The 27,864-nt window shown below is 43.0% G+C and overlaps 1 protein-coding gene and 1 pseudogene across 1 annotated transcript; one reads left to right on the top strand and one right to left on the bottom strand.

Annotated features, from left to right (window-relative positions):
• Positions 1 to 7,181: 7,181 nt before the first annotated feature.
• Positions 7,182 to 18,287, bottom strand: LOC149972517 (uncharacterized). Its single transcript, XM_090218051.1, has 5 exons — positions 18,147 to 18,287; positions 9,403 to 9,494; positions 8,289 to 8,436; positions 7,451 to 7,784; positions 7,182 to 7,276 (listed from the first exon to the last, which is right to left on the bottom strand). Exons 1-5 carry the CDS (start codon positions 18,285 to 18,287, stop codon positions 7,182 to 7,184), a joined length of 810 nt encoding a protein of 269 aa, XP_090074177.1.
• Positions 18,288 to 26,478: 8,191 nt separating this feature from the next.
• On the top strand, positions 26,479 to 27,530 carry LOC149972518 (uncharacterized; annotated as a pseudogene).
• The last annotated feature ends 334 nt before the right edge of the window (positions 27,531 to 27,864 follow it).

Consider the following 27,864-nt stretch of genomic DNA (forward strand, 5'->3'; position numbering starts at 1 on the left):
TTCCCATCAATTTTAACCATCTTCCCTGTCCCTGCTGAAGAAAAGCAGGCCCAAACCATGAAGCTGCCACCACCATGTTTGACAGTGGGGATGGTGTGTTCAGCTGTGTTGCTTTTACGCCAAACATAACGTTTTGCATTGTTGCCAAAAAAGTTCAATTTTGGTTTCATCTGACCAGAGCACCTTCTTCCACATGTTTGGTGTGTCTCCCAGGTGGCTTGTGGCAAACTTTAAACAACGCTTTTTATGGATATCTTTAAGAAATGGCTTTCTTCTTGCCACTCTTCCATAAAGGCCAGATTTGTGCAATATACGACTGATTGTTGTCCTATGGACAGAGTCTCCCACCTCAGCTGTAGATCTCTGCAGTTCATCCAGAGTGATCATGGGCCTCTTGGCTGCATCTCTGATCAGTCTTCTCCTTGTATGAGCTGAAAGTTTAGAGGGACGGCCAGGTCTTGGTAGATTTGCAGTGGTCTGATACTCCTTCCATTTCAATATTATCGCTTGCACAGTGCTCCTTGGGATGTTTAAAACTTGGGAAATCTTTTTGTATCCAAATCCGGCTTTAAACTTCTTCACAACAGTATCTTGGACCTGCCTGGTGTGTTCCTTGTTCTTCATGATGCTCTCTGCGCTTTTAACGGACCTCTGAGACTGTCACAGTGCAGGTGCATTTATACGGAGACTTGATTGCACACAGGTGGATTGTATTTATCATCATTAGTCATTTAGGTCACATTGGATCATTCAGAGATCCTCACTGAACTTCTGGAGAGAGTTAGCTGCACTGAAAGTAAAGGGGCTGAATAATTTTGCACGCCCAATTTTTCAGTTTTTGATTTGTTAAAAAAGTTTGAAATATCCAATAAATGTCGTTCCACTTCATGATTGTGTCCCACTTGTTGTTGATTCTTCACAAAAAAATACAGTTTTATATCTTTATGTTTGAAGCCTGAAATGTGGCAAAAGGTCGCAAAGTTCAAGGGGGCCGAATACTTTCGCAAGGCACTTTACAATACAGGAAAGCTCCTACGATCAACATGGATGAAGTGCTGACTGTTAAGTCTCAGAACATACCACACAAAGCAAACACATATAAAAAAACATCTGTACTGTAAATTAGATGATTAGTGTGCACCATGGGAGTCAACAGTAGCACATTTTAGGTCCATCAAATTGATTGTAAATTACATGCATATCAGGACAACGCTTGAGTGTTCTCAACTCACCATTGTTTCAATACCTCCTTTGTGGCTGCTTTAGGATGGCTAGCAACTCGAACGCTCAATAAAACATACACTTGGTATCCAGACACACAATTAGAGATGAAATGGGGCAGCCAAAGTGATACAGCAGTGGGTCCTGGCTTTTTTACATTCTTCTCTAAATGCTGTTGTTTTTGTAAACAAGGTTGTTTGGAAAGGATAGGAAACACCTGTGTACTAGGGCGAGATGTGATCAGGACACTCAGATGCTCTGGAATCTGTCTCTTACTGATAACTACATGTAATGCTGTCAGCATGTCGGACAACCAGTGATCATGGCTATCTACCAGACCTTAGTGTTTGTCTTGGAATGATAATTTTTCAGCTTGGTATGTGAATCTGTATCCCTCATTGTCTTGCAATGTCTTGCCCCTCTTTATTCATCATCCTCCCTCTCTCTCCATCTTTCTCTGGGTGGATGACCCTATTTGTCTTCAATATCTTCACAATACCGTCTCTCATATTTGGTATTTATCTATGTATGAGTGTGAACATATACCATATTTTTTAATTGCTCACCATGCATACAGAAAAAGTGCTTGATGTAAGAGTTCTACAATATACAGGATGGCTCCTATCAACATGACTGGGATGCCTATGTCTTGTGATTAAGCTGCTGCAAACCACACAGCCAAGAGAGAGAAAATATGACATTTAAACTCAGAACCAGAGAATGGAAACCCTGGCAACAACAGTGGCATATTAGAGATTATCCTGAGACAAAATGGCCGTAGTTTGTGTTTAACCAACATTGAGGCAATTCTGACTCTCAGCACATGGTATTACGTCTGGAGAGGTTTGGAGGTGCATTTGCCAGTCCAATTTATTGCCTGGAGTAATCAAAATAACATTTTGAAAATTATAAAACTGATGTGCTTCATAGCTGCTTCATAGCTTCATAGTATCTTAATATATCGCTGCACTAAATATGATTTGTGTTTTGGACACATAACAAACAGAGTTAAGAAAAGTCATTCTAAGGTTGTTCAGCAGACTAAATGCCTCTGACAGCCAGCCAAGGTTTGTTCACCCTAGGACAACAGTTCCTGTGTTATTGGTAGGCTACTGTAGTCCAACAATATAATGGGTGCTGCTATGTCCTCAATTGCCCATGAGAATGAGCAAAGAAACCTGTTTAGAAATACAATATGTCCTGTAAATGTTTACATGGACACATAAGACAGCTACAGTTATTGCAAGTCCTTATTTATTTTTTAAATTTGATTTATTTGACCTTTATTTAACTAGGCATTTCAGTTAAGAACAAATTCTTATTTACAATGTCGGCCTACCAAAAGGCAAAAGGCCTCCTGCGGGAACAGGGGATCATTTTTCTTTTTAATGAATTTAAAAAATATATATAGGACAAAACACACATCATTACAAGAGAGACAACACAACACTACATAAAGAGAGACCTAAGACACCAACATAGCATGGCAGCAACACAACATGACAGCAACATGGTAGCAACAGAACATGGCAGCAGCACAAGATGGTAGTAGCAGCACAAAACATGGTACAAACAGTATTAGGCACAGACAACAGCACAAAGGGCAAGAAGGTAGAGACAACAATACAAGACGCAAAGCAGCAACAACTGTCAGTAAGAGGGAATCCTATTTTTAGATATTTTTTTCTTTATTTTATTGTATCCTTTTTCCTTGTTTCATGTCAACATCATAAACAAATTGTACATATATTTGAATTCCAAAATGAAACAAAGTAACATAAAACATAACATAACCAACAAACACCAAAACAAAAACAAAACATACAAAAACAATATGAATCATACATCCCTTTTCAGTTCTCTGCTCATAATTTTTCATTACTTAAATGTTTTTTCTCATTAACTTGACTGCCACACATTGTGTGGCTGTAGTGTGTAAAAAAAAAACTAACAGAGCATAGAGGCCTATACAAGAATATATTTTATACAAGAAAGTGTCCAGGGTCTAGTTGACCCATAAATGCATTGATGTTAATATATTATCAGCAAGATAAGGGAGAAGAGATCGGAAAACGGGGTCCCATATTGTATAAAAATCTCCTTCCTTCTTTTGGCAGGTCCATCCACCTATCTACTGTATGTCTTCATTAACTGCCCTAAGTACAGGTGCAAAGTTGCTATTAGACAGATTGTGAAGTTTATTTGAAATGTTTATACCAACTATTTTCTGTCCAATTCTCCAATTCCAATTCTCTCCCACTTCAAACCAGTTAAGTACTTTAAATAGGTATTACCATTCTACTTGGTCAAATGCCTTCTCGGCATCCAATGACAGAGACACTGCTCTATGTTGTGGTTGCTCACAGTGTTGTATTAGGATGAGGAGATGCCTGACATTTGTAAATGAATGCCTTTGCATTATAAACCAGTTTGGTCCGACTTTATTAAAGTTGGTAGCAGGCTTTTTAGTCTCCTAGTTAGGAACTTAGATGAGATCTTACTGTCCACATTAATTAGGGGGACAGTCCTATAGTTAGAGCAATCTTCGCCTGGTTTATTTTTCTTTAAAATGAGAATAATATTTGCATGGTTAAAATTGTGAGGGAGTTCACCCCTGGCAAAGGAGATTGTATACACTCTGAAAAGGGGTTCCGTAATAAAATCTTGACAATTCTTATAAAACTCAGGTCCTGGGGATTTGCCATTTTTATACGTTTTAATTGCCTCTTGTATTTCTTCTTTGGATATCTCCTTGCCTAATAAGTCTCTGTCTTCCACATGTATTGCCAGGAAAGATTATTGCTGGATTCGGTGCTGTAGAGTGACAGGTACAGTGCCTTGCGAAAGTATTCGGCCCCCTTGAACTTTGCGACCTTTTGCCACATTTCAGGCTTCAAACATAAAGATATAAGACTGTATTTTTTTGTGAAGAATCAACAACAAGTGGGACACAATCATGAAGTGGAACGACATTTATTGGATATTTCAAACTTTTTTAACAAAACAAAAACTGAAAACCTGGGCGTGCAAAATTATTCAACCCCCTTAAGTTAATATTTTGTAGCGCCGCCTTTTGCTGCGATTACAGCTGTAAGTCGCTTGGGGTATGTCTCTATCAGTTTTGCACATCGAGAGACTGACATTTTTTCCCATTCCTCCTTGCAAAACAGCTCGAGCTCAGTGAGGTTGGATGGAGAGCATTTGTGAACAGCAGTTTTCAGTTCTTTCCACAGATTCTCGATTGGATTCAGGTCTGGAATTTGACTTGGCCATTCTAACACCTGGATATGTTTATTTTTGAACCATTCCATTGTAGATTTTGCTTTATGTTTTGGATCATTGTCTTGTTGGAAGACCAATCTCCATCCCAGTCTCAGGTCTTTTGCAGACTCCATCAGGTTTTCTTCCAGAATGGTCCTGTATTTGGCTCCATCCATCTTCCCATCAATTTTAACCATCTTCCCTGTCCCTGCTGAAGAAAAGCAGGCCCAAACCATGATGCTGCCACCACCATGTTTGACAGTGGGGATGGTGTGTTGCTTTTACGCCAAACATAACGTTTTGCATTGTTGCCAAAAAGTTCAATTTTGGTTTCATCTGACCAGAGCACCTTCTTCCAGATGTTTGGTGTGTCTCCCAGGTGGCTTGTGGCAAACTTTAAACAACACTTTTTATGGATATCTTTAAGAAATGGCTTTCTTCTTGCCACTCTTCCATAAAGGCCAGATTTGTGCAATATACGACTGATTGTTGTCCTATGGACAGAGTCTCCCACCTCAGCTGTAGATCTCTGCAGTTCATCCAGAGTGATCATGGGCCTCTTGACTGCATCTCTGATCAGTCTTCTCCTTTTATGAGCTGAAAGTTTAGAGGGACGGCCAGGTCTTGGTAGATTTGCAGTGGTCTGATACTCCTTCCATTTCAATATTATCGCTTGCACAGTGCTCCTTGGGATGTTTAAAGCTTGGGAAATCTTTTTGTATCCAAATCCGGCTTTAAACTTCTTCACAACAGTATCTCGGACCTGCCTGGTGTGTTCCTTGTTCTTCATGATGCTCTCTGCGCTTTTAACGGACCTCTGAGAATCTCACAGTGCAGGTGCATTTATACGGAGACTTGATTACACACAGGTGGATTGTATTTATCATCATTAGTCATTTAGGTCAACATTGGATCATTCAGAGATCCTCACTGAACTTCTGGAGAGAGTTAGCTGCACTGAAAGTAAAGGGGCTGAATAATTTTGCACTCCCAATTTTTCAGTTTTTGATTTGTTAAAAAAGTTTGAAATATCCAATAAATCTTGTTCCACTTCATGATTGTGTCCCACTTGTTGTTGATTCTTCACAAAAAAATACAGTTTTATATCTTTATGTTTGAAGCCTGAAATGTGTCAAAAAGTCGCAAAGTTCAAAGGGGCCGAATACTTTCGCAAGGCACTGTAGTAGTCCCTCATAATGGTATTTTTTTCCCTAGTGGTGAATCGTTCAATACCTGATTGCTCCTTTATTAATAAGGGTATAGTGTCTGTTGCAGTTTTATTCTTTGACAGTCTTGAGAGTAGTCAATTTGTTTAGCGTGGAAATTAGATTGTCTGTAAACAGTTGGTCGATTATTCATCTTGCAGCTTGTAATTATTTGAAGAGCGGTTTGGAAGAAGTTATTTTAAATTCGTCTTCAAGTTGACTTACTTTTAACTCTAAGTCCAGCTGCGACATAGGAAATAATATTCCCTCTCATAACTGCCTTGTCTGCTTCCCAAATTATTGAAGGAGATACGTTGGGGATGTCATTATTCTCCATATAGAGATTCCATTGATTATTTAAAAACACGGTGAATTCCAGTGTGTTAAATAGCATAGGGTTTAAATGCCACCTTCTGTTAGATGGATCCCTATAAGGTGGGTACATTACTATGCTGACCTGTGAATGGTCCGACAAACACATGATACCGATATCACAAGACTGTGTTCGGTCTAAAACCAGTTGTGAAGTTAAAAAGTAGTTAATTCTAGAACAAGATTTATGGTTGACGGAATAAAAGTAAGTCCTTTTCATTTTGATGCATAATTCTCCAAACATCATGCAGACAGAAAGCATAACAAAAATGATGTATACCCGTAGTTTTCCTAGATGCCTTCTGGTTGCGAGGTTTTTGATCAACCAGTGGGTTCAATGGACAATTATAGTTTCCTCCTAAAACACAAAATGCTATTGCCATTGAAGCCACATCATTTACAAGTTTTGCCATAATGGTAAATAGTAGGTGCATAAATTGATCCCAGCTGAATATTCTCGCCATATAGAAAACCAGTAATAATCACATATCTACTTTGAGAATCTTCAACAATGTTATCCAGTATAAAATATAGACTTTTGTGAATAAGAAAGGCAGCCCCTCCGCTTTTTGAATTATATGATGAGTAAAATACTTTGCCTATCCAGCCTCGCTTTAATTTCTCATGTTCCAAGTCTGTCAGATGTGTCTCCTGTAGGAGATAAATCTGTGCCTTTTCTTTTTTAAGCTGTTAATCATTTTTAAGTTTAATGTTCAAATCAATTCCTTTCAAATTATTAGTAGTTATCTTTAAATTTCACATGGGGGTTTGCTGTTACTACAGAATTCACAACAAGCAATGAAAGAGCAATGAGACCTGTCTGAGAATATTTCACATATTTGGCCAACTTAAGATACAGAAAAATATAAACAAACCATATACATCCAACTTTACATAACAAAATAAAAACACCTGACAAAGATTGAATCAGTACGTGATACTAAGGAAAACTAATGCTCTTTAGACCAGTAGGACATAACCAACTAGAGAAATAAGAAGGCTCTCTAAGGTCAGGGTGTGACAGTACCCCTCCCCCCAAAGGTGTGGACTCCGGCCACAAAACCTGACTCTATAGGGGTGGGCATCTGTCCTCGGTGGCGGCTCCGGTTCGGGACATAGCCCTCACTCCGCACGCTGATCCCTCCGCTTCCGTGGAATTGGACCATGGATCGTCGCCGGAGACTCCGGACCGTGGATTGTTGCCGGAGGATGCGGACCGTGAATCATCCCTGGACGCTCTGGATTTGGAACCCCCGCTGGAGGCTCTGGACTGCAGACCGCCGCTGGAGGCTCTGGACTGCAGAGCGTCGCTGGAGACTCCGGACTGCAGACCGTCGCTGGAGACTCCGGACAGCAGAGCGTCGCTGGAGGCTCTGGACTGGGGACCGTTGTTGGAAGCTCCGGACTGGGGACCGTCGCTGGAGGCTCCGGACTGGGGACCGTCGCTGGACTCTCCGGACTGGGGACCGTCGTTGGAAGCTCCGGACTGGGGACCGTCGCTGGAGGCTCCGGACTAGGGACCGTCATTGGAGGCTCCGGACTGGAGACCGCCGCTAGAGGCTCCGGACTGGGGACCGTCGCTGGACTCTCCGGACTGGGGACCGTCATTGGAATCTCCGGACTGGGGACCGTCGCTGGAGGCTCCGGACTAGGGACCGTCATTGGAGGCTCTGGACTGGAGACCGTCGTTGGAGGCTCTGGACTGGAGACCGTCTCTGGAGGCTCCGGACTGGGGACCGTCGCTGGAGGCTCCGGACTGGGGACCGTCACTGGAGGCTCCGGACTGGGGTTCGTCACTGGAGGCTCCGTGCCCTGTATTATCACTGGAGGCTTCCGGCCATGGATTATCACTGGAGGCTTCGTGCCATGGATCATCACTACAGGCTCCGGGCCATGGATTATCACTGGAGGCTTCGTGCCATGGATAATCACTACAGGCTCCGGGCCATGGATCACCACTGGAGGCTTCGTGCCATGGATAATCACAGGAGGCTTCGGGCCATGGATCATCACTGGAGGCTTCGTGCCATGGATCATCACTACAGGCTCCGGGCCATGGATCATCACTGGAGGCCTCATATGTGGAGCCGGAACAGGTCTCACCGGACTGAGAAGTCATACTGGAAGCCTGGTGCGTGGAGCTACCACAGGGCTTACCAGGCTGGGGAGACATACTGGAGATCTGGTACGTGGAACCGGAACAGGTCTCACCATACTGGGGAGATGCACTGGAAGCCTGGTGCGTGGAGCAGGCACCAGATACATTTGGCTGTGGAGGCGCACTGGAGGTCTCGAGCATAGAGCTGGCACAACCCATCCTGGCTGGATGCCCACTTCCGCCCGGGAAAAGAGGGGCGCTGGCACAGAGCGCACCAGCCTATGAATGCTCACTGGAGACACAGTGCGCATCACCGCCTAACACGGTGCCTGACTGGTCACATGCTCCCCACGGTAAGCACGGGAAGTTGGCTCAGGTCTAAACCCTGACTCCGCCAATCTCCCCGTGTGCCCCTCCCAAAAACTTTGGGAGCTGCTTCTCGGGCTTCCATGACACGGTCTTGTCCCCTGCCATAATATCCTCCCCGGTCTAGCTCATCTTCCAAGTTGGCGCACGCTGCTTGGTCTTTTTGTGGTGGGTAATTCTGTCACGTTCACTGTCTTCGAACTCCCTGTCGTAAATGAGCCAAGGCGCAGCGTGCATGTAATTCCACATCTTTAAATGAAGTGAAACCTTCACAAAAACAGGTAAACAGAATCCGAACATGACGCAACCGTGGCGTACACAAACACTCACAGAAAATACATAATTACCCACAAACACAGGTGGGAAAAAGACTGCCTACGTATGATTCCCAATCAGAGACAACGATAGACAGATGCCTCTGATTGGGAACCATACCCGGCCAACAAAGAAACAGACAAACTAGAGTGCCCACCCAAATAGAGAAATAAAAAGGATCTCTAAGGTCAGGGCGTGTCAACGGACAAGAACAAAAGTTTAACTAAAGACAATATTTTTGATGGGACAGAGAGAGGGGGGCGCCATGTTGAATTAAAACATTATGCACAAGAGTTCTAGTTAGCTCCTTGCTAATCAAGGCTCCGAATCAGCTGCTTAGGATCACTCCCTGCAGTCCTAGCGTTGCTTTTTCTTTGAGTGATCATATATTTATCTAAGAGGAATGGTGATGTGATGACGTCGGAGGGGATGGCTGCTGTCTTATCGGCTCTTATCCAACCATGCTATTTTTTTTTTTTTTTTTTGCATTGTTCTGAACTTGTTTTGTACATAATGTTGCTGCTACCGTCTCTTATGACTGAAAAGAGCTTCTGGACACCCGACCTGAGATTGCTCACCTCAAACTGGACAAAGAATTCATCTTCAATGAGTCGAATGGGAGGGACACCTGACCATGTCCAGATCTCCTTGATTCGCTGGAGAAGGAAACAGAGATTTCGAGGCAAAAGATCAGGGTCGCTTGTGAGGATCAGTTGACAAGTGGCTAATCTGCCCTTGCCCTCTGTCCTGCTAGCTAATGTTTAATTGCTGGAAAATAAATGGGTTGAACTGAAAGCACGTATATCCTACCAACGGGACATTAAAAACGGAGTCGTGGCTGAACGACAACATTAAGAACATACAGCTGGCGGGTTATACACTCCATCGGCAGGACAGAACAGCAGCCTCTGGTAAGACACGGGGCGGGGGTCTATGCATATACTGTATGTAAACAACAGCTGGTGCACGATATCTAAGGAAGTCTCAAGGTTTTCCTTGCCTGAGGTAGACTATCTCATGATAAGCTGTAGACCACACTATCTACATAGAGAGTTTTCATCTGTATTTTTCATAGCGGTCTACATACCCCCACAGACTGATGCTGGCACTAAAACCGAGCTCAATGAGCTGTATACCGCCATAAGCAAACAAGAAAACGCTCACCCAGAGGCAACACTCCTAGTGACCGGGGATATTAATGCAAGGAACATAAGTCAGTTTTACCTCATTTCTATCAGCATGTCAAATGTGCAAAGGGGAAACATTCTAGACCCCCTTTACTCCATACACAGAGACGCGTACAAAGCTCTCCCTTGCACTCCATTTAGCAAATCTGACCATAATTCTATCCTCCTGATTCCTGCTTGCAAGCCAAAATTAAAGCGGGAAGCACCAGTTACTCAGTCGTAAAAAAAAAAGATGAAGCAGATTCTAAACTACAGGACTGCTTTGCTAGCACAGACTGAAATATGTTCCGGGATTCTTCTGATGGCATTGAGGAGTAAACCACATCAGTCACTGGATTATCAATAAGTGCATCGAGGACGTCGTCCCCCACAGTGACAATACGTACATACCCAAAAACAGAAGCCATGGCTTCGCACTGAGCTGAAGGGTAGAGCTGCCGCTTTCAATGAGCGGGAGTCTAACACGGAAGCTTATAGGAAATCATGCTATGCCCTCCAACGAACCATCAAACAGGCAAAGAGTCAATACAGGACTAAGATCGAATCGTACTACACCGGCTCCAAGGCTCGTCGGTTGTGGCAGGGCTTGTAAAACATTACAGACTACAAAGGGAAGCACAGCCGAGAGCTGCCCAGTGACACGAGCCTAACAGATGAGCTAAATAACTTCTATGCTTGCTTCAAGGCAAGTAACACTGAAACATGCATGAGAACATCAGCTGTTCCGGACGATTGCGTGATCAAGCTCTCCGAAGTTGATGTAAGTAAGATTTAAACAGGTCAACATTCACAAGGCTGCAGGGCCAGATTAATTACCAGGATGTGTACTCCAAGCATGTGCTTACCAAATGGCAAGTGTCTTCACTGACATTTCTAACCTGTCCCTGTCTGAGTCTGTAATACCAACATGTTCCAAGGTGGTCCACCATGGTCCCTGTGCCCAAGAACACTAAGGTAACCTACCTAAATGACTACCGACCCGTAGCACTCACGTCTGTAGCAATGACATGTTTTGAAAGGCTGGTCATGGCTCATATCAACACCATTATCCCAGAAACCCTAGACCCACTCCAATTTGCATACCGCACCAACAGATCCACAGATGATGCAATCTCTATTGCACTCCACACTGCCCTTTGACATCTGGACAAAAGGAACACTTATGTGAGAATGCTATTGATTGACTACAGCTCAGCATTCAACACCATAGTGTCCTCAAAGCTCATCACTAATCTAAAGACCCTGGGACTATACACCTCCCTCTGCAACTGGATCCTGGACTTCCTGATGGGCCGCCCCCAGGTGGTAAGGGTAGGTAACAAAACATCCGACACGCTGATCCTCAAAACGGGGGCCCCTCAGGGGTGTGTGCTCAGTCCCCTCCTGTACTCCCTGTTCACTCATGACTGCTTGGCCAGACACGACTCCAACAACATCATTAAGTTTGCTGATGACACAACAGTGGGAGGCCGACAACAATGAGCCTATAGGAAGGAGTTCAGAGACCTGACCGTGTGGTGCAAGGACGACAACCTCTCCCTCAACGTGATAAAGACAAAGGAGATGATTGTGGACTACAGGAAAAGGAGGACCCAGCACGCCCCCATTCTCATCGACGGGGTTGTAGTGGAGCCGGTCAAGAGCTTCAAGTTCCTTGGCATCCACATCACCAACAAACTAACATGTTCCAAGCACACCAAGACTGTCAGGAAGAGGGCTTAACAAAACCTCTCAGGAGATTGAAAAGATTTGGCGTGTTCCTCAGATCCTCAAAATATTTTTACAGCTGCAACATAGAGAGCATCCTGATGGGTTGCATCACTGCCTGGTATGGCAACAGCTCGGCCTCCGACCGCAAGGCACGACAGAGGGTAGTGCGTATGGCCTAGTACATCACCGGGGCCAAGCTTCCCGCCATCCAGGACCTCTATACCAGGCGGTGCCAGAGGAAGGCCCTAAAAATGGTCAAAGACTCCAGCAACCCTAATCCTAGACAGTTCTCTCAGCAAGCAGTAATAGAGGTCCAAGTCTAGGTCCAAGAGGCTCCTGAATAGCTTTTACCCCCAAGCCATAAGACTCCTGAACAGCTAATCTAATGGCTACCCAGACCATTTGCATTGCCCCCACCCCCCAGAATGCTGCTGCTACTCTCTGTTATTATCTATGCATAGTCACTTTAATAACTTCCCTACATATACATATTTCCTCATTTACCTAGACACCTTTGCCTCTTGTATATAGCCCCGTTTTTGATATTTACTGCTGCTCTTTAATTATTTGTTATTCTTATCTCTTACATTTCTTTTTTGGGGGGGTATTTTCTGATAAACTGCATTGTTGGTTAAACGCTTGTAGGTAAGCATTTCAATATAAGGTACCTACACCTGTTGTGTTCGGCGCATGTGACAAATAAAATGTTATTTTATTTTATTTAAATTAGGGTAGTAGATAACTTGACTATAGATATGTGATAGCAGTTGCATACAGTGAAATGCAAAAGTTTTCATCCCCCTTGGACTTTTTCCTAATTTGTTGCATTACAACCTGTAATTTAAATGGATTTTTATCTGGATTTCATGTAATGGACATATACAAAATAGTCCAAATTGGTGAAGTGAAAATAAAAATTACTTGTTTAAAATAATTTAAAAAAAAATCTAAACGGAAAAGTGGTGCGTGCATATGTATTCACCCCCTTTGCTATGAAGCCCCTATATAAGATCCCTAAATTACCTTCAGAAGTCACATAATTAGTTTAATAAATTCCACCTGTGTGCAATCTAAGTGTCACATGATCTCAGTATATATACACCTGTTATGAATGGCCCCAGAGTCTGCAACCCCTGTCACACCCTGACCTTAGTTATCTGATCTATCTCGATACCATCTACTGTATCTTGCCTATGCTGCTCTGTACCATCACTCATTCATATATCCTTATGTACATATTCTTTATCCCCTTACACTGTGTACAAGACAGTGGTTTTGGAATTGTTAGTTAGATTACTTGTTGGTTATTACTGCATTGTCGGAACTAGAAGCACAAGCATTTCGCTACACTCGCATTAACATCTGCTAACCATGTGTATGTGACAAATACAATTTGATTTGATTTGATTTGATTTTGTTTTCTTTATTATTTTGGTTAGGTAAGGGTGTAACTAGGGTGGTATTTGTGCTTTTGTCTTGTCTAGGGTTTTTGTATATCTATGGGGTTTTGTTATGTATAAACCCCCCCAAAAAATATATTTTAATTCCAGGCTGTAAGGCAACAAAATAGGAATAATGCCAAGGGGGGTGAATACTTTCGCAAGCAACTGTAATTAGTAGACCAGTGGGACAGAACTGAATGGCATGTTGGAGATTGTGCACTTCACAAAAATGTAGTATTTGTTCAGAACCCCTGCTATCACTATGTTGTGTGATTGTTTGTGAGGGAGACAGTGGAGTGGTTTAGTTTTGAAGTGTGCTGACCATCCTCCTCTAAACAGATGTTTATTGTTGTCAGAATGCCCAAAACACAGTTTAAATTAGATGTAACATTGTTGTGAGGCTGCCAGTGTTGTTTTGGGATTGTCCGTTTTTTTTAAGGTGCCAAAAATGGAAGAGCTCTTAAATTCAGATTTGTGCAGTGTAATGTGATGGTCAAATGCATACATTGAGGAATTTGCTGATAGCAACAAAAGTAGTCAGTATTTTAATATTAATATTGCTTGATCACCATGTCTTTCAGAATAGGTCCAAAAATATCCCCAAGGATTCTGGAGGATTTGGTGCTTGGCTAAGAGTTGATGTGACTGTGTAGTTCGAGCCAAGGGAATAGTTTGGGGTTACTGGGGAATTAAGACATCTCTGGGACAGCAATTGACATGTAAGGACATTTTGATTATATCAACAAATTATCTAAAATATGTTATCAATTGGCTACTTGGGTGGCTACCTAAGAGCATGACAACTTCACAAATACTTTCACCATCCACAAATGGGGCAAACCAGTCCCATCACCACTGTCAATCACATAAGGAGAGTGTGTCAAGCGTGATCAGAAATAATACATTTTATTCAGACCAAGTTGACAGTCCAGGGCTGAGTTAGAGTGAATTATGTCCCATTCTTCATGTCAGCTGTGAGGGTGACAGTAATGTGATGTTTCCCACCCACAATGGAGGAACACAGAGACTGAACCTTAACACGACCCCACAAAGCACGCAAGCAATTGGGGTTTGGTTATGAGTAGGGCCCTGAGTTTGTACTGGCTATATGGTCCCATGTGGCTGATTTGGTAGAGAAAGATGCTCAAACCCAGGGTTTTGGGTTTGATTTCCACAGGGGACCAGTAGAATAAAAGTGTCTACTAAATGACTAAAATATAAATATATGGATTTGACCAGATAATTCTGTAGGCCTGTATTTTCTCTTTGTCAGGTAGATTCTCTTGGTCAGGGCATGTGGATTATGTAGTCTGTCAAACTGTAGGGCCTCAGTTATGAGTATGATTCAACTAGTAAGGACTGTGAGTGAGTATGGTCCTGGGAGAAATAAAATGCTGATGTTTTATATTACGGACATAGTCCTTTAAGGTCCGTGTTCACCAAGGAAAGAGACAGGGGAAAAAACTGACGAGTATCAGAATATATTGTCTGCATATAGAGGTGAACTTGACCATTGCCTTCCTTTAGGGGTGTTGACGGTCTGTTGAGTGTTATTTTTGGCACCTCAAGTACCCTCAGATGTTGATGTGAATGAATCAACATTTAGACAACATCCTAATGTGATGGAGATGACCCAGTGAAGATAACCCAACCTTTGATTTAAACCCCTGCAACTCACTCTGTCTCAGTTTAGCCCACCAGCAGGGTACAAGACAATCCAGTCCATTTACCCCTCACTGAGATCAAAGCACCGGAGGTCCACCGTCTCCCTTTTTATTCTATTCTACCAGACTCCAACTTTGTAAAGTCCTCTCACGCATATGAGATTGCGCTCCAACCCCCTCTTTTGTAGGACTTAAAGACTGTCTTTTGATGGCAAAACAAACAGGGGCATTAAGAGGAAGGAGGGTTGGAGGGATGGAGGGAGGAAGGAGGAGAGAATCAAAGGGTTAGGTGAGTGGCGGTTTGGAGGGGGGATGTAGGGATGGGGGGGCAAGCATTTCCCATTAAGCCCTAATGACTGTTAATGGGACAATGGGGACCCTCAGATGCCATTACTGTGCCATTGTCTAATAGGATGCTTCCCCTCTGAGCTGAGGAGGCTGCTCTGGGGCTCTGCTCTTTTGATGCCACTGTGCTGACCCTAGGCAGGGTGAGGAGTGTCCATGTTTTCCTGGAAAGGGGAGTGAGCAAGAGACAGAGGAAGTAATGTGAAGGGGTAGAGGCATGGGGATCAGCATGAGGGAGAGAGAGGCGGGATTGTCCTATGTGCTAGGAGAGGGCAGGGGGTGAGAGAGACCCACATGTGACAATTGTTTTTGGGACATGTGTGTGTGAGGTTCTACATGTTTCTCACACATCCAGTCACATCAGGGACTAAGTAGAAACAACCCTGCTTAACTTCAGAGGCAAACCAGCAGTGGGATGCAGGGTGCTATGTTGCTGAAATTAATGTGCCAAAACGTGCAACTCGAAAAAAGGCAGCAAAGGCTAAAGAATTTTATTTAATTGCGTTATCAGAAATGTATCATAAATATTTTTCATAAAAAATATTTTTTTGTTGCATTCATTAACAATTAGTTTGCTTTCGTATTTAAACAATTATTCCCTTGCAATATTTTGTTTTGCCATCAATAGTTTGGGTTTGTGTTTTGCTTTCAAAATCATTATATTTTGTTTGCTATACTAAGAATGTTGTTCTCGACTTCAGACGTTTTGCCTGATAGTAATGGCACAAAAGTAACTCACTCACTATAGGATTGCATAATATAATAACACTACTTCTATAGGATTGCATAATATAATAACACTATTACAATTGGATTGCATCATATAACAACACTATTACTCATTAAGGTGTTAAAGTGGCAATCCATAATTGAAACATTAACATAGACTACGCTATGGATGCAAGACCTGACCATCCACGATTTTAAAGTTATAGTTTTAAACATGTTTCTAGCCTATACAGTGTTTGTTTACCTGTATTTTGTCTACAAACAATGGAGTAAATGTGGAGTTTTATTACATGTGAAACTGCTAATTCGAATTTCACTGTAACATGTGACAAACAATCACATGAAAGTTTTTCATATACAGTACCAGTCAACTGTTTGGACACACCTACTTATTCAAAGGTTTTTCTTTATTTTTTACTATTTTCCACATTGTAGAATAATAGAGAAGACATCAAAACTTTAAAATAACACATATGGCATCCCGTAGTAGCCAAAATTGTGAAACATATCAAATATATTTGAGATTTGAGATTCTTCAAAGTAGCCACACTGCCTTGAAGACGGTTTTGCACACTCTTGGCATTCTCTCGACCAGCTTCATAAGGTAGTGGAATGCTTTTCCAACAGTCTTGAAGGCGTTCCCACATATGCTGAGCACTTGGTGGCTGCTTTTCCTTCACTCTACGGTCCAACTCATCCCAAAACATCTCAATTGGGTTTAGGTTGAGTGATTGTGGAGGACAGGTCATCTGATGCAGCACTCTATCACTCTCCTTCTTTATCAAATAGCCATTACACAGTCTGGAGGTGTGTTTTGGGTCATTGTTCTGTTGAAAAACAAACAATAGTCCCATTAAGCGCAAACCAGATGGGATGGTGTATCACTGCAGAATGCTGTGCTAGCAATGCTGCTTAAGTGTGCCTTGAATTGTAAATAACTCACAGACAGTGTCACCAGCAAAGCACCCCCACACCATCTCCTCCTCCATGCTTCATGATGGGAACCACACATTCGGAGATCTTCCATTCACCTACTCTGCTTCTCACAAAGACATGGCGGTTAGAACCAAAACTCTGACCAAATGTCAGATTTCCATTGGACTAATGTTCATTGCTCATTTGTCTTGGCCCAAGCAAGTCTCTTCTTCTTATTGGTGTCCTTTAGAAGTTGTTTATTTGCAGCAATTGGAGCATGGAGGCCTGATTTAAGCAGTCTCCTCTGAGCAGTTGATGTTGAAATGTGTCTGTTACTTGAACTTTGTGAAGCATTTATTTGGGCAGTGATTTAAGGTGCAGTTAATTACAGATTTCTTAAGCTGGTAACTGTAATGAACTTATCATCTGCAGCAGAGGTAACTCTGGGTCTTCCTTTCCTATAGCGGTCCTCATGAGAGCCAGTTTCGTCATAGAGCTTGATGGTTTAGCGGGAGTAGTGAGAGGGAGCAGGTAGCTGACTGGTGGTGGCTATTCAGCAGCCTGATGGTCTGAGGGTAGAAAATATTGGGCAGTGTTCCAGTTTTTGCCATACTGCTTCTGTACTTAGTGATTGCAGTGGGGAGAACAGGGCATGGCTTGGGTGGCTGGGGTCCCTGATGATCTTCTTGACCTTCCTGCGACACCTGGTGTTGTAGGTGTCCTTTAGGGCAGGCAGTGTGCACCTAATGGTGCGTACGGCAGCACGCATCACCCTCTGAATTGTCTTGCAGTCCATTTCGTTGAAGTTGCCATACCAGGCTGTGTTGCAGCCCGACAGTATGATATCGATCGTACTCCTGTAGAACAGGAGGGGAAAGGCCAAATTTCACCAGCATCCTGAGGTTGAAGAGTCACTGTCATGCCTTCTTCACCACTGTGTCAGTGTGGTTAGGACATTTCAGCTTCCGTGAGATGTGTACGCAAAAGAATTTGAAGTTATTGACTGTCTCAACAGCGGCCCAATTGATGAGGACTGTGGCATGTCCAGCCTGGTTCCTCTTGAATTCCACAATCAGCTCATTTGTTTTGCAAACTTTGAGGGAGAGGTTGTTTACCTGGCACCATGCCATCAGAATGCCTACCTCTTCCCTGTAGGCTATCTTGTTGTTGTTGTGTTGTCAGAAAACTTGATGATGCAGTTGGAACTGTGAGGCCACGCAGGCGTTGGTATACAGGGAATATAGAAGGTGACAGTGGACGCACCATTGTGGGAATCCTGTATTGAGAATCCGTGTCAAGGAGGTAATGTTGCCTACCTTCCCCACCTGGGTGTGGCCTGTCAGGAAGTCCAGGACCCAATTGCACACGGATGAGTTCAGACCCAGACCCATGAGCATTATAATGAGTGTATAGGGCACTATGGTATTGAAGGCCGAGTTGTAGACAATGAACAGCATCCTCACATATGCATCCTTTCGTCCAAGTGGGTAAGAGCAGTTTGCAGTGCAATGGCGAAAGCACATGCCATGGATCTGTCAAGCGGTAGGTGAATTGGAGAGGGTTAAGTATGTCAGGGAGAGAGGAGATGATATGGTCTTTGACTCTCAAAGCAATTCATGATGACGGAAGTGAGTGCTACTGGTTGGTAGTCATTCAGTTCAGTTACTTTTCTTTTCTTTTCTTGGGCACGGGGATGATAGTTGACATCTTGAAGTGGGTGGGTATCGTAGCCTGAGCTAATAAGAGATTGAAAATGTCAGCGAACACAACAGCCAGCTGCACATGCTCTGAGGGTTAACACGCTTGAATGACTTGCATAAGTCCTTAGTTGAGACCTTGAGTGTATAGCTCATGTTGTCTTCGTGGGCTCTCCTCGGCAGCTCAGGGTCATTGTGCTTGAATCGTGAGAAAAGGGTGTCGTTGGTGACCGCAATGTGGCTGGCTTTCTTTTTTGTAATCCTTGATCATTAAGAGTCCCTGCCACATACGTCATCTTGATCGATCTGCGTTTGTCCTATTTGTACTGTTTAACCAAACATTTGTCCCCTGTCACCCTGGCCTGTTTATAAGCAGCATCTCTCTCTCTTTCAGTTTTCCTACAAGGCTGCCTTCAATCCACGGTTTTTGATTCAGGAACATTTTGAAAGACATTATCGGTATCACATCATCTATGCATCCCCCCCCCCCCCCCCCCCATCACATCATCTATGCACCCCCCCCCCCCCCCCCCCACCCACCCACACACACAACGGTTACTGAGTCAGCGTTTTAATTGAAGCAATCTCCAGAGGCGACCTGGAACATATTCCAGTCCCAGTGATTGGTCGGACTAATGCTGTACAGACCTGACCACCGGAACTTCCCTCTTGAGTTTGTGTTTATAGGTGGGGTAAAGCAAGATTGAGTCATGGTTGGATTTGCCGAAAGAAGGACAGGCCTTATACCCATGTCGATAAAGGCGCTTAGCAGTGGTTGAGAGTATAATTTCTGGGAGTTAGATAGTCAACGTGTTAGTAATAATTTGGTAGCTCGGTTCTCAAATTACTTTTGTTAAATTATACTACAGGAAGTAAGAGAGAGAAAAAGTGTGAGAGAGAAGGAGGGAGGGAAGAGCAATATGGAGAAGGGGAGCGAGAGGGGATGTGGTCATGTAGACAGACTAATCTCCTGTTGTTCGAAGGGGTTTTATAGTTTCATTTCCAAAACTCTGTTATCAAACAGAAAGTCCATAGACACCTATTTCCCGTTTAAGGGGTAGTTCTCTATGTCTCCTGTGAGCATACTGAATTAGCTATGGGCACCAGAAATGTCTACACACGCATTGCATTATTGACTATTCACACTTCTTCTGTCGTTCCACAAATGTGTCTGTGTCATGGATGGATATTAACTATATGGTGCCATTGAGTCAGCTGTTCTAAACATTGCCACTCCAAAAGTCTACTCAATTGGAACAGTATATAACAGCGTAGCTTTCATTTTTACTGAGCAATTTGTCTTTACTCTGTCAGTGTAGGATTTTCCTCCGTAGCTCCATTTGCAATTATTCTTATCTCAAGTTTCAAGTTTTTTACTCATATGTAGTACAGGATACACATGGTATACACCGTCTAATGAAATGGTTAACTGCTGGTTCCTTTTCAACAATGCAACAATAATAAGAAATAATATAAGATAAGAATACTAACATAAAGTAAATGGCTCAGTAGAAGAACATTTTAGCATAAATATAATACAGGAAAGCAAGATTATATTGCAATATGTATTACAATAAGTATCAGAGAAAGGGGGGATTCTACTCATTTTACTTTATTAATATTGAGTAATTTATACAATGAGTATACAAAACATTAAAAACACCTGCTCTTTCCATGACAGACTGACCAGGTGAATCCAGGTGAATGCTATGATCCCTTATTGATGTCAATTATTATTGTTAAATCCACTTTAATCAGTTTAGATTAAGGGGAGGATTTTTAAGCCTTGAGACAATTGAGACATATATTGTAGATTGTGTGCCATTCAGATGGTGAATGGGCAAGACAAAATATTTAAGTACCTTTGAATGGGATATGGTAGTAGGTGCTGGGTTTTTCACGCTCAACAGTTATTTGTGTGTATCAAGAATGGTCCACCACCCAAAGACATCCAGCCAACTTGACACAACTGTGGGAAGCATTGGAGTCTACATAGGCCAGCATCCCTGTGGAACGCTTTCGACACCTTGTAGAGTCCATACCCCGACGAATTGAGGCTGTTCTGCGGCTAAAAGGGGGGGGGGGGGTGCAACTCAATATTAGGAAGGTGTTCCTAATGTTCGGTACACTCAGTGTACGTGTGAAACGGCTTTGCCCAAAGTGGTTGTGGCTCGGGGACACTTTATAGAGCAGAATTCAGGCAAGCTTTTTGGCTGCTAACAGAAGAGGTTCTGGATCAGGAATAATGTAGAATCGGCATTTATATTCCCGGCTGTAATGTTGCCCCCCTGGTTCATCTGTTTACTGTGTTTGTCTGGCACAGAGGGAATATTGGGAATTTTGGCTTATTATTTGTATTAACAATGGGCAGATTGTTTGTTTACAGTGAATGGGACCGAGCTGTGGCCGAGCTGGAATATCGGGCACATCAGGAAGAAAGAGTTGACCGAGGGAATCCACTTGAAGAACGCAGGTGCATGAGACATTCAAAACTGGACACTTGCCAAGATAGCACTTTAAGTAGACAGGCTGACTTCACTTGCTGACATGAATTAGAAAGATATAAAAGAAGGATCAAGTGCAATGCAAATGTGTTCATAGGAAATGTTTTGTTCAAATTATATTGTATGACTTGTAGTTTCTTTTCAAGACATGCCTGCTCCTTATTCTAACTTCAGACCTCAATGCAATCCAATTATTTGACAGAAAAGGGTCCATAAATCACTAGAATATTCACAATTCCCTCTATTTCCAAGTACTGCATGTGGTGATAAATATCCTTTAGTATGACATCATCAGAGTAGGCCAGACCTGAGACCACAGAGGACTTGTCGGCCACAGATAGATGGAACACCAGCCTGGACCAAACCAGACACCCAGGGTCCCCCTACACTCTTAGAACCTATAAAGGTTATTTGGCTGTCCCCATAGGAGAACCCTTTGAAGAATCATTTTTGGTTCCAGGTAGAACCCCTTTGGGGTTTTTCTAAGAATATAGGAGAGCCAGCCCAGCGTCAGAGCAGCGTTCTTGGGGTAGGACAGAGCGATGCCGTGCCTTCTGGCCACCACATGAGGAGCATTGCAGACATCACTGTGACAAAGACAAACAGATTGGGAAGAAATACATATGATGAGAAATATATTATCTTCTGTAGGGTTCAATGAACCAATTGACTCAGATTTGCCACAGCAATACATTAGTCAACATGATGCATCACTGTAACATAACTCAAATAAACCATAAATCCATTTGAGCAAATATGTCAATACTACTAGGAATTAGTTATTACTAGTATATTAGCAATGTATTGACTTTTTGGGGAAAGTGTAGGTCCCATCATGGCCTTTGGGGAACAAGAGCAATCAACAACACTGACTCACCAGGTGAGGTCAGTCTACGACACACAAGCCAACTTCCTCACCGTTTGAAAGACTCCATAGTAGTTTTTATACGTCATCCAGAATTTGAATCAGTAGCAACCAAATGTTTTCAAATGAGTTGCTCAAACACACAAAGCATTGTATAGTATGGCGTGTACCATTTTTATTACCAATTTCCCAGCGATAGGGAGATTTCCACCGTTGCTCAATCTCTCAGATAGTCACTGCAATTACTTCACAAAGATGAATAGTGTGCATTGTGCCTCTCTATAGGGCAAACGGTTGCCAGCACCCAACAGTATGATGACACCTTCCTGAAAAAATGTTTTGTTAAGAACTTGTTTTGATCAGGATCCACATTCCGCAGATACATGCCCCTTTCATGTGACAGAATAACAGGTATTACGCATGTGTACACAGCCTCATCTCTTTGGCCTTTTATCTGTGATGAGTGTCACTGTACATTTGTTTAAACAGCCCAGCCTTGTCAGGGATGTTTGGATTCCCACTTAGAGTAATAATGAAAGTTACACTGTGTACTCTAGCATAGAAAAAGTTTGTTGTGATTATCAGATCTTAAAATGAGATATGAGGTTTGAATACAGCTTGAAAATAAACGCAAGTATGCAGGGTGTTATTGTAACTCAATAAATATTTGGAAAATGTAAAAATGGTTTTCTGAACACACAAACATACCCCACAAGACATAACAATGATGGCTATCATCATCAGTGTTATGACGTTATGGTAAATTGCAATTTCAGTGCACTTGATGAACAGGAGCAGTTCTGTGATTTTCTCGATAAGATCAATTTATGAAGAGTTTATTTCCAAAATGTTATATCCACCAATTTTTCATGTGTGTTATTTCATCGGAAATGATTGCTTATGGGTATCTTCATGTGTGTTCTCAGATTTTTTATTCATAGATTTAACGTTTTCTTGATATACATCACAGAATTCAGAAAAATAACAAAACCATTTGACATAGAAACACCATATTTATTCATTATAAAATTATGAAAAATATTAATAATATTGCACCCATGAAGCCACTAGATAATTTGACTTTAGTAAAGGGCTACACAATAAAGGCTATAAAAAAGGCACAATAATAAATAATAAAGGCACAATAAATAATAAAGGCACAATAATTTACAAACATTTATGAAACTGGATATATAGCGTTTTGGATTGTAACTCTTCCAATGTTATGTTATGTTAATATTTACAGATAACACAATGTCATAATAGAGACATCTCAAAGCCCTAGAAGTATTGCAGGGGTTGCTCCAACACAGAGCCGACGGCATGGGCTTTTAGTCTGACTTAGGAGTTGTGCATACCATGCACCGCTTCCGAGTATATTACTTGTAATGTTCAGTCCCTGGACAATAAAGTTGACGAACAGAGGGCGAGGATCTCCTTCCAGTGAAACATCGGGGACTATAACAAACTCTGTTTCACAGAATCATCGCTCTTCTCCAGATATACTGTCCCTGTCCATACAGCCAGGGTTTTTTTGTACATCGCACAGCTGGAAGGAGAAAGTTTTATCAACACATCGTCTTTACTACTCGCTCATCAAGAATTCTTGACAATTGCTACCCTCCCTTCCGAGACGGCCCACCCTCCCTTCAGCAAATCAGATTATGCCTCCCATCTGCTCCTCCCTTCCTATAGGCAGAAATTTAAACAGGTAGTACCCGTGGTAAGGACTGTTCAACGTTGGCCTGATCAATCAAAATCTATACTTCAAGATTGTTTTGATGACGTGGACTGGGATATGTTCTGGGATACCTCTGAGAATAACATTGACATATATACTGACTCTGTGACTGAGTTCATCAGAAAAGTGCACAGAGGATGTTGTTCCCACTATGATGATTAGAACTTAGTCAAACCAAAAAACGTGGAAGCGAACCACTGCATTTAACCTCAGCAAGGTGACTGGGAACATGGACAAGTACAGTCCAGCTATGCCCTGGAAAGGCAATCAAACAGGCAAACATATCAGTACAGAGACAAAGTGGAGCCACAATTCAACGTTTCAGACATGAGACGTATGTGGCAGGGACTCCAGACAGTCACAGATATTAACTTCTCTAGGGTAGGGGGCAGCATTTGGAATTTTGGATGAAAAGCATGCCCAAATTAAACTTCCATCTACTCAGATATGCATTTAATTAGTAGATTTGGAAAGAAAACACTCTAAAGTTTCCAAAACTGTTTGAAACTACCGATCCCGGATCCGGGAGAATTGTCATCAACTACACTAATTAGCATAGGCCAACGGTCAAAAAATATTACTAGAAAATATTCATATTCATGAAATCACAAGTGAAATATAGTGAAACACAGCTTAGCTTTTGTTAATCACCCTGTCATCTCAGATTTTGAAATTATGCTTTACAGCCAGAGCAAGACAAGCGTTTGTGTAAATGTATCGATAGCCTAGCATAGCATTATGTCCAGCTAGCAGCAGGAAGCTTGGTCACGAAAATCAGAAAAGCAATCAAATTAACCGTTTACCTTTGATGATCTTCGGATGTTTTCACTGACAAGACTCCCAGTTAGACAACAAATGTTCCTTTTGTTCCATAAAGATTATTTTTATACCCAAAATACCTCTGTTTGTTGGTCACGTTATGTTGAGAAATCCAACAGAAATAGCGGTCACGACAACGGCAAAAAATTTTTAAATTGATATCCATAATATCGACAGAAACATGGCAAAGTTTTTTATAATCAATCCTCAAGGTGTTTTTCAAATATCTATTCGATAATATATCAACCGGGACAATTGGCTTTTCAGTAGGAGCGAGAGGAAAAATTACCACCTCTGTCTTTTACGCAAGAATCACTCTGAGAGCCTTCAGCTGGCCACTTACGCAATGTAGTCGTTTACGCTCATTCTTTAACATAAAGGCGTGAAACTACGTCAAAATGCTGTAGACGCCTTAGGGAATACGTAGAAAAAGGAATCTGGTTGATATCCCTTTCAATGGCCAATAGGGGTGCATAGGAAATGAACACGGTTTCAAAATAAGAGGCACTTCCTGATTGGATTTTCCTCAGGGTTTCGCCTGCAATATCCGTTCTGTTATACTCACAGACAATATTTTGACAGTTTTGGAAACTTTAGAGTGTTTTCTATCCTAAGCTGTCAATTATATGCATATTCTAGCATCTGGTCCTGAGAAAAAGGCGGTTTACTTTGGGAACGTTATTTTTCCAAAAATAAAAATAGTGCCCCCTAGTTTCAAGAATGTCTGTGAGTATAACCGAACTGATTTGGCAGGCGAAAACCTGAAAAAAATCCATTCAGGAAGTAAGATTTCTTTTTTTTCTATTCAATGCCATTACAGTATCCATTGACTTAGGGCTCAAATTGCAATTCCTATGCCTTCCACTGGATGTCAACAGTCTTTGGAAATTGTTTCAGGCTTGTATTCTGAAAAAATGAGTGAGTAAGAGCAGTCTGAATGAGTGGACAGAGCTTTTTCATGCGCCCGACCAGAGAGAGTGCCTCTTTTATATTGACGAAGTCATTGTCTGGTTGAGGACTGAATATAAAAATAGTTTGACATGTTTCTATGACCTTTATGGATACAATTTGGATTTTTTTGTCTGCCTGTTGTGTCTGCGTTTGAGTCTGTGGATTACTGAAGAAAACGAGTGAACAAAACGGAGGTTTTCGTATATAAAGAGAGACTTTATCGAACAAAAGGAACATTTATTGAATAAATTAGTGCAAACACTTCTGAGTGCAAACATATGAAGATCATCAAAGGTATGTGAATAATTTTATCTCTATTTCTGACTACTTGGCTGGTTACTGTTTGTAAGGATTTGTCTGCTGGGATACGTTCTCAAATAATTGTAAGGTATGCTTTCGCTGTAAAGCATTTTTTAAATCTGACACTGTGGTTGGATTCACAAGAAGTTAATCTTTAAACCTATGTTTAATAGTTGTATCTTTTCTGCATTTTTATAATGAGTATTTCTGTATTTGAATTTGGCGCTCTGCAATCTCACTGGATGTTGGCCAGGTGGGACGCTAGAGAGCCTTTTTATGTCTCTGTTTGGTCAGGGTGTGATTTGGGTGGGCATTCTTTGTTCTGTTTTCTATGTTTTTGTATTTCAATGTTTTGGCCAGGTATGGTTCTCAATCAGGGACAGCTGTCTATCGTTGTCTCTGATTGGAAATCATACTTAGGCAGCCTCTGTCATTGTGGGAAGTTGACTTTGTTAGAGGCATCATAGCCTAAGTTAAGCTTCATGGTCGTTTCTTTGTTTTGTTGGCGACATTCACCTAATAAACAGAAATGTACGCTCACGACGCTGCGCTTTGGTCCACTTATTCCTTCCAGGAAGACGGTCTTGACAGAACTACCCACCACAAACTGACCAAGCAGCGTGGTCAGGAGGAAAGGACACAACGGTAACCTGAGAGGCAGCCCCAAAATATTTTGGGGGAGGAACAGATGACGTGGGCGTCGGTGCTGAGGAGTCCGAGACCGAAGAGGAATTCTTGGATCGTTTGAGCGAGGAGTGGTTGGCAGTGGAGATGGAAGAAAGAGTTTGGAGGGGTTGGAGTCTGGAGCAAGATAAGCGCTTTGAGGAGCATGTGACCCTTCAGGCACCATGCTTTGCGGTTACACGTACTGTGTCTCCGGTACGTATCCACAGCCCAGTGTGTCCTATGCCAGCGCCCCGCAGTTGCCGAGCTAGGCTGAGCATCCAGCCAGGATGGGTTGTGCCAGCTCTGCGCGACCTGATCCTCTCTAATGTCAGGGCGTGATCATCTCTACGTACTAGGCCTCCAGTACGCCTCCCAAGCCCGGTAAGCCCTGTGCCAGCTCTACGCACCAGGGCTCCAGTGCGTCTCTCCAGCCCGGTGCATTCTGTGCCAGCTCTACGCACCCGGCATCCAGTGATGATCCATAGCAAGAAGCCTCCAGTGATGATCCATGAAACGAAGCCTCCAGTGATGATCCATGGCACGAAGCCTCCAGTGATGATCCATGGCAAGAAGCCTCCAGTGATGATCCATGGCACGAAGCCTCCAGTGATGATTCATGGCACAAAGCCTCCAGGGATGATCCATGGCAAGAAGCCTCCAGTGATGATCCATGGCACGAAGCCTCCAGTGATGATCCATGGCATGAAGCCTCCAGTGATGACCCATGGCACGAAGCCTCCAATGAGGAGTCATGGCACAAAGCCTCCAACGACGGCCTCCAGTCCGGAGCCTCCAACGACGGCCTCCAGTCCGGAGCCTCCAGCGACGGTCTCCAGTCCGGAGCCTCCAGCGAAGGCCTCCAGTCCGGAACCTCCAGCAACGGTCTCCAGTCCAGTGCCCGCAACGAGGGTCCCCAGTCCGGGGCCCGCAACGAGGGTACCCAGTCCGGGGCCCGCAACAAGGGTCCCCAGTCCGGTGCCAGAAACGAGGGTCCCCAGTCCGGGGCCTGAAACGAGGGTCCCCAATCTGGGGCCCGCAGAGAGGTTCCCCAGTCCGGTCAGTGGCGAGGGTCCCCGCCCCAGAGGCGACACCACAGTGGGGTGAGACAGAGGTGGAGCGGAGTCTACGTCCTGCACCAGAGCCGCCAAGGCGGATAGATGCCCACCCAGACCCTCCCCTATAGGTTCAGGTTTTGTGGCCGGAATCCGCACCTCTGCGGGAGGGGGGGGGGGGGGGTCACCCCCGACCTTAGAGAGCCTTTTTATGTCTCTGTTTGGTCAGGGTTGATTTGGGTGGGCATTCTATGTTCTGTATTCTATGTTTTGGCCGGGTATGGTTCTCAATCAGGGACAGCTGTCTATCGTTGTCTCTGATTGGGAATCATACTTAGGCAGCATTTTGCCTTTCTGTCATTGTGGGAAGTTGATATTGTTAAAGGCATCATAGCCTAAGTTAAGCTTCACAGTCGTTTCTTTGTTTTGTTGGCGACAT

Source organism: Oncorhynchus mykiss, chromosome 23 (genome assembly GCF_057628025.1).
Source record: "Oncorhynchus mykiss isolate SJ-2025 chromosome 23, ASM5762802v1, whole genome shotgun sequence".
Lineage (NCBI taxonomy): Eukaryota > Metazoa > Chordata > Actinopteri > Salmoniformes > Salmonidae > Oncorhynchus > Oncorhynchus mykiss.

Coding starts and splice junctions, on each gene's coding strand:
- LOC149972517 (XM_090218051.1), bottom strand. CDS start 18,287: ATGCTGTTCATTGTCTACAACTCGGCCTTCAATACCATAGTGCCCTAT. Junction 8,437..9,402: donor TTTGAGGTGAGCAATCTCAG/GTCGGGTGTCCA, acceptor GAGCATTCATAG/GCTGGTGCGCTCTGTGCCAG. Junction 7,785..8,288: donor CTCCACGCACCAGGCTTCCA/GTGCATCTCCCC, acceptor GTCCCCAGTCCG/GAGCCTCCAGAGACGGTCTC.